This window comes from Dendrobates tinctorius, unplaced genomic scaffold (genome assembly GCF_039654945.1).
Source record: "Dendrobates tinctorius isolate UK_male_01 unplaced genomic scaffold, ASM3965494v1 ptg000245l, whole genome shotgun sequence".
Lineage (NCBI taxonomy): Eukaryota > Metazoa > Chordata > Amphibia > Anura > Dendrobatidae > Dendrobates > Dendrobates tinctorius.
The window spans coordinates 11705225-11712932 of NW_027361912.1; the positions used below are offsets into that span (position 1 = coordinate 11705225).

The 7708-nt window shown below is 40.1% G+C and overlaps 1 protein-coding gene across 1 annotated transcript; it reads left to right on the forward strand.

The window, feature by feature from the left end:
* The first annotated feature begins 4821 nt into the window (after nucleotides 1-4821).
* LOC141060856 (uncharacterized) lies at nucleotides 4822-6544 on the forward strand. The gene is made up of 2 exons (XM_073557229.1): nucleotides 4822-5477; nucleotides 5739-6544. The coding sequence occupies exons 1-2, from the start codon at nucleotides 5312-5314 to the stop codon at nucleotides 6542-6544; spliced, it is 972 nt and encodes a 323-aa protein (XP_073413330.1). The 5' UTR covers nucleotides 4822-5311.
* Nucleotides 6545-7708: the final 1164 nt, after the last annotated feature.

Here is a 7708-nt window from a genome sequence, read left to right on the forward strand (position 1 = left end):
ACAGCCCCGGGATGGGATCTTGTGGATTGGGAGCTTTGCATTATGGCCATCTACCCAGAATTGCTGTAAGACAATGGACGTAAGGAATAAAAATAGTTACTTTGTAAACCTTCATAGGTGATTAATGCAGCCCAGAACCTCATATCTTTACAGCCTCTCATGACAATGAGTCCAGGTATCCTGCACAGGTAGCTGAAAGGAGCACATCTTGATGATTAGCCCAAATGCATTCAACGTGGTAACTAGTGTTGAGCATTCCGATACCGCAAGTATCGGGTATCGGCCGATATTAGCTGTATCGGAATTCCGATACTGACTTCCGATACTTTTTTCATATCGGATACCGGAATCGGAAGTTCCCATAATGCTAGGAGCCCGCTAGCTTTGATTCAGCCAATGGGAATCCTCAGAAGTGTGGGCACATCCTGTTAGGCATGTTAACTATTGTCATGGCTGTGATTGGCTGCTGAAATGATGTCATCATGATGTGCGGTCTGTGCGCATCATGATGCGCGGTCTGTGCCAACTGCGGGGGGTCTGTGCCGGCTGTCGGGGGTCTGTACGGGCCTCTCGGGGGCCTGTGCCTGCTGCTGGTGGTCTGTGCGGCCTGCCGGGGGTCTTGTGTGTGTGCAGGCATCGTCCGATGGGACAACAAGTCCCATCGGGCGATGCGTGCTACACTGACAGTGATTGACACATTAGCCAATGATGGGACAGTAGTAGTCCCATCATCCGGCTAATGTGTTGAATGTAAAAAAAACAATAACATAAAAAAACATACTACATACATACATACATGCTACATATATACTACATTCATACAACATACATACATACATGCTACATATATACTACATTCATACATACATACTATATACATACTACGTATATACTACATTCATACAACATACATACATACTACATACTACATACATGCTACATATATACTACATACTACATATATACTACATTCATACAACATACATACATACTACATACTACATACATACTACATATATACTACATTCAAACAACATACATACATACATACATGCTACATACAGTGGGGAAAAAAAGTATTTAGTCAGTCAGCAATAGTGCAAGTTCCACCACTTAAAAAGATGAGAGGCGTCTGTAATTTACATCATAGGTAGACCTCAACTATGGGAGACAAACTGAGAAAAAAAAATCCAGAAAATCACATTGTCTGTTTTTTTTTTTCATTTTATTTGCATATTATGGTGGAAAATAAGTATTTGGTCAGAAACAAGCAATCAAGATTTCTGGCTCTCACAGACCTGTAACTTCTTCTTTAAGAGTCTCCTCTTTCCTCCACTCATTACCTGTAGTAATGGCACCTGTTTAAACTTGTTATCAGTATAAAAAGACACCTGTGCACACCCTCAAACAGTCTGACTCCAAACTCCACTATGGTGAAGACCAAAGAGCTGTCAAAGGACACCAGAAACAAAATTGTAGCCCTGCACCAGGCTGGGAAGACTGAATCTGCAATAGCCAACCAGCTTGGAGTGAAGAAATCAACTGTGGGAGCAATAATTAGAAAATGGAAGACATACAAGACCACTGATAATCTCCCTCGATCTGGTGCTCCACGCAAAATCCCACCCCGTGGGGTCAGAATGATCACAAGAACGGTGAGCAAAAATCCCAGAACCACGCGGGGGGACCTAGTGAATGAACTGCAGAGAGCTGGGACCAATGTAACAAGGCCTACCATAAGTAACACACTACGCCACCATGGACTCAGATCCTGCAGTGCCAGACGTGTCCCACTGCTTAAGCCTGTACATGTCCGGGCCCGTCTGAAGTTTGCTAGAGAGCATTTGGATGATCCAGAGGAGTTTTGGGAGAATGTCCTATGGTGTGATGAAACCAAACTGGAACTGTTTGGTAGAAACACAACTTGTCGTGTTTGGAGGAAAAAGAATACTGAGTTGCATCCATCAAACACCATACCTACTGTAAAGCATGGTGGTGGAAACATCATGCTTTGGGGCTGTTTCTCTGCAAAGGGGCCAGGACGACTGATCCGGGTACATGAAAGAATGAATGGGGCCATGTATCGTGAGATTTTGAGTGCAAACCTCCTTCCATCAGCAAGGGCATTGAAGATGAAACGTGGCTGGGTCTTTCAACATGATAATGATCCAAAGCACACCACCAGGGCAACGAAGGAATGGCTTCGTAAGAAGCATTTCAAGGTCCTGGAGTGGCCTAGCCAGTCTCCAGATCTCAACCCTATAGAAAACCTTTGGAGGGAGTTGAAAGTCTGTGTTGCCAAGCGAAAAGCCTAAAACATCACTGCTCTAGAGGAGATCTGCATGGAGGAATGGGCCAACATACCAACAACAGTGTGTGGCAACCTTGTGAAGACTTACAGAAAACGTTTGACCTCTGTCATTGCCAACAAAGGATATATCACAAAGTATTGAGATGAAATTTTGTTTCTGACCAAATACTTATTTTCCACCATAATATGCAAATAAAATGAAAAAAAAACAGACAATGTGATTTTCTGGATTTTTTTTTCTCAGTTTGTCTCCCATAGTTGAGGTCTACCTATGATGTAAATTACAGACGCCTCTCATCTTTTTAAGTGGTGGAACTTGCACTATTGCTGACTGACTAAATACTTTTTTTCCCCACTGTATATACTACATTCATACAACATACATACATACTACATATATACTACATACTACATATATACTACATTCATACAACATACATACTACATACTACATACATGCTACATATATACTACATTCATACATACATACTACATACATGCTACATATATACTACATTCACACAACATACATACATACATACTACATACATGCTACATATATACTACATTCATACAACATACATACATACTACATACATACTACATATATACTACATTCATACAACATACATACATACTGCATACATGCTACATATATACTACATTCATACAACATACATACATCCAGCCTATGTTTGAAGACTTCTATTGAAGGAGAACTCACCACCTCTCGTGGCAGCCTGTTCCACTCATTGATCACTCTGTCAAAAAGTTTTTTCTAATATCTAATCTGTGTCTCCTCCCATTCAGTTTCATCCCATTGCTTCTAGTCTTTCCTTGTGCAAATATGAATGTAGTATATATGTAGTATGTATGTAGCATGTATGTAGTATATATGTATATTGTATGAATGTAGTGTATATGTAGTATGTATGTTGTATGTATGTACTATGTATGTATGTTGTATGTAGTATGTATGTTCTATGAATGTAGTATATATGTAGTATGTATGTATGTTGTATGAATGTAGTATACATGTATGTATGAAGTATATATGTATGTTGTATGAATGTAGTATATATGTAGCATGTATGTAGCATGTATGTAGTATGTATATATGTAGTAAATATGTAGCATGTAGGTAGTATGTATATATGTAGTATGTAGTATGTATGTAGTATGTATGTAGTATGCTTTTTTTTTTTTTTTTTACATTCAACACATTAGCCGGATGATGGGACTACTACTGTCCCATCATTGGCTAATGTGTCTATCACTGTCAGTGTAGCAGGCATCGCCCGATGGGACTTGTAGTCCCATTGGACGATGCCTGCACACACACAAGACCCCTGGCAGGCCCGTACAGACCACTGGCAGCCGGCACAGGCCCCCGGCAGGCCGGCACAGGCCCCAGAGAGGCCCATACAGACCACCGACAGCTGGCACAGGCCCCCGAGAGGCCCATACAGACCCCCGAGAGGCCCGTAAAGACCACCGACAGTCGGCATAGGCCCCCGAGAGGCCCGTACAGACCACCGACAGCCGGCACAGGCCCCCGAGAGGCCCATACAGACCCCCGAGAGGCCCGTAAAGACCACCGACAGTCGGCATAGGCCCCCGAGAGGCCCGTACAGACCCCGCCCACACACACAGACACGCACAGTGTCCACTAGGGTGACCAGATCTCATATGGGGGGAAAAAAATGTCGGAATCTTGTTCGTCTGGACCCCACAAAACGATTCCCCTTTCCAGATATTGAGATAGCCAAAATTTGAGCTCGATCAAACGATGTTAACCCGTGCCGCTCGTTGCTTAAAGTTTGAAAAAATCCAAATTTTTGGCCAAAAAGCTGACATATGGAGCCATAACTCCAGAATGGTAAATAATAAAAACACGCTTAATATCTCAAAAGAAAGCTAATGTTGTTCTTCAAAATTTATATGTTACACACAGGGTGCATGTAATTTCTATTTTAGGGATGGTGATTTTACTTCAGCGTACAACCGACCTTTTATTTATTCAGTTTAGTTTCTAAAGTGCCTTTGAGCTGGTTACATCGAACAATTATCCAGTGAAGATATTTTAACTTTTTTTTACATTTTCCAAGTGTGTGTGTGTTATTGTTTTTATAGCTATTATTATTATTATTATTATTATTATTATTATTATTTATTGTTATAGCACCATTTATTCCATGGCGCTTTACATGTAAGGAGGGGTGTACATAATAAAAGTACAATAATCTTAAACAATACAAGTCATAACTGGTACAGGAGGAGAGAGGACCCTGCCCGCGAGGGCTCACAATCTACAAGAGATGGGTGAGAATACAGTAGGCGAGGGTAGAGCTGGTCGTGCAGCGGTTTGGTCGATCGGTGGTTACTGCAGGTTATAGGCTTGTCGGAAGAGGTAGGTCTTCAGGCTCTTTTTGAAGGTTTCGATGGTAGGTGAGAGTCTGATATGTTGTGGTAGAGAGTTCCAGAGTAGGGGTGATGTGCGATATTATAGTATTATTTTAAAAGATATTTGAAAATATTTTATTGAAATTAAAGTTTGTAATATATTTTGTTTCGTTTTTCTAGTTAACTGTTATTTACCTATTGGACTCTGAAATGGCATTCACATCAGGTGTACAAAGCCGGAACAAGGATAAATTATTTCTTGTGGGCTAACCCATTCACCAGATCACCGGTTGTAAACTACCCTCAAATCGTCAAGTCTTATGTGCTTTATTTTATAATTTACGTACTGTGAAATTAACTGTAAGAGAATCAGCAAAACTGACCATACGAGAAGTGTTCATTTTTTGGGGGAAAGCTCGAATCCCGACTAAACATGAGCAAGATGCAATTACTTAGCTGGAAATACTTCACGCCGAGTGGAGAAGTCTTCAAAAAGACCGGAAGAAAACATCGTAAACGGCCAAGAACAAATTTAAACAGTTTGTTGAAAAGTTGAATGATCTCTTTGATATTGCTCAACAAGATGCCTTGGCTCTGATGAAATTGGAAGATGATAAGGCATTTCTCGTGAAACAGAGGCAGAAGGGCCGCCCAGGTTCCATGGCTGGAGTGGATCTCAAGTTGTCTCGAGCTGAAGAAATCAAGGCGCAAAAGGAACTTGCAAAAATGAACCGACAAATCCAAGAAGAAACTTTTGATATTGGTGAGTTTATTTTATTGTTATTATTATTATTATTATTATTCTAAAAAGTAGATAAACAAATAAGTAAATAGTTTCATTATAATTGAAAGAAAATTGTACATGAGAGCATCATTTGGCATCTTTATGATTGAGTTTATATTCTTAAAATAATACCTATTGATAATTAGAAGTAGGTAATTTACTACCTATGTATTATTACTATTCTGCTAAAACGACAAGTTTTTATAGTCTTTTTTTTCTCTTTCTTTTGTTGCTTCTTAGAGATGGATGATGAAGACAAGCTCGAAGAAGGAAAAGAAGAAGAAGATACTGAAGAGGGCAGCATCTACCAGGAACTTGAGAGCTTGGAGGAAATGGACATCCCTGAAGAAGCTGCAGAAGATCCAGGACCATCTGAGAGCAAGAGGATGAAAGTTTCATTTGCAAGGGGCGTTAAAGAGATTTTAAACATGAAATTATCCATTGTGTTAGATCGATGTAAGGTATCCGACAGAAATGCCACGAGAATTTTAATAGCTACTCTAGAAGCACTAAACCTTGACCCTCTTGAGTACAAAGTCTCGAAAACTTTATTACATTCTAGAAGGCAAATGTTCAGAGAACAATATACTAAAAAATTTTTAGAAAAAGTAAACATTCCTGAAAAAGAGCCCGTGGTTGTCCATTGGGATGGTAAACTTTTACCGGGTGTTTTAAAACATGAGCAATGTGAGCGAATAGATATTGCTTTTTCATATGGCGAAAAGGAACAGCTGCTGGGAGTTCCTGTAACAGCAAGCAGCTCTGGAGTAGAGCAAACCGTAGCCGTATATGAATGCCTACAGGAATGGGGTCTTCCCAACACCGTCAAGGCGATGTGCTTCGACACTGCAGCATCGAACACGGGAAGACTCAAAGGAGCATACGTCCTATTGGAGCAAATGTTAGGAAGAGAATTGCTACACCTAGCTTGCCGTCACCATATCTTGGAAATTGTGTTAAGAGGCGTATTCGACACAAAAATGGGATCAACCACAGACCTCATCGAGACATTTTCAAAAGATTCCTCACTGCGTGGCCCAAGTTAGACAAAGGAAAATACGACACAGGTATCAGTGACAATCTAATACAAAAGCAGCTAACTCCAGAAGTAATTGCAAATGTTACTGCTGAATTCGAGACCAAATTAACTAAGAGCCACCCCAGAGATGACTACAAGGAACTGTTGCAGTTGGTTCTCGTATTTGTTGGATCACTAGACGGCAATGCTGTGGGTTTTAGAACTCCAGGAGCCATTCATCATGCTAGGTGGATGGCAAAGGCTATTTACTGCTTAAAAATGTTCATTTTTCGTCGCCAATTTAAGATGTCTAAAGAAGAAGAAAGTTCTGTGCGTGCCATTTCTGTTTTCCTAGTTAAAATTTATTGTAAAGCTTGGTTCAATGCTCCAAAAGCTCATCTTGCGCCAAAGCATGATTTAGGTGTTTTGCATAGTCTGTTAGACTATAAAGAATGTGACAACGACATTGCAGAAATAGCCCTGACCAAATTTTCGAACCATTTGTGGTATTTGAATGCAGAGTTGGTGGGATTATCGTTTTTTGATCCCACCATTACAGACGATGAAAAGTTGTTAATGACTAATAAATTGCTCAGTAGCACAGATGAACCATCAGAGCACGCTAGGGTTGTAAATCCAAAAGTTAGGAAAGAAAAATTAAAAGAGGTAGTTGATGGAGGATTGGTAAATTTACTTACCAAAGAAACATTTACATTCTTTGACCGATTTAATATAAAAACAGATTTCCTAAGACAAAATCCAAACACCTGGCCTCAAAATAATGACTTCCAAGAAGGATTGAAAATTGTCAAAACATTAAAAGTAGTTAATGATATGGCTGAGCGTGGTGTTAAATTAATAACCGACTTTAACGACCTTCTGACAAAAGATGAAGAACAAAAGCAATATGTCCTGCAAGTTGTAAGCAAATGCCGAACATTATATTCTGACGTTTCAAAAACTACTTTAACAAAAGCTCTAGAATAGATTAGATAACTATGTAAAACTAGATTAAGGCCCGATGCTATCGCATCGAGAGGATAGTGACACACCTCTTGCCATGTTAACCCTCAATACACACACACCTCCTCAACACACACTCCTCTCACTTTTCACCATCTCCACTCACATCCACTCACTCTTTCACTCCACATACGACCCTTTCTCTCACTCCGTCTCTCATACTCACACT

Excerpts from the sequence above, each read along its gene's own strand:
- LOC141060856 (XM_073557229.1), top strand. The coding sequence starts at position 5,312 with ATGAAATTGGAAGATGATAAGGCATTTCTCGTGAAACAGAGGCAGAAG. Across the intron at positions 5,478-5,738 it reads AGAAGAAACTTTTGATATTG|AGATGGATGATGAAGACAAG; the intron begins GTGAGTTTATTT and ends GTTGCTTCTTAG.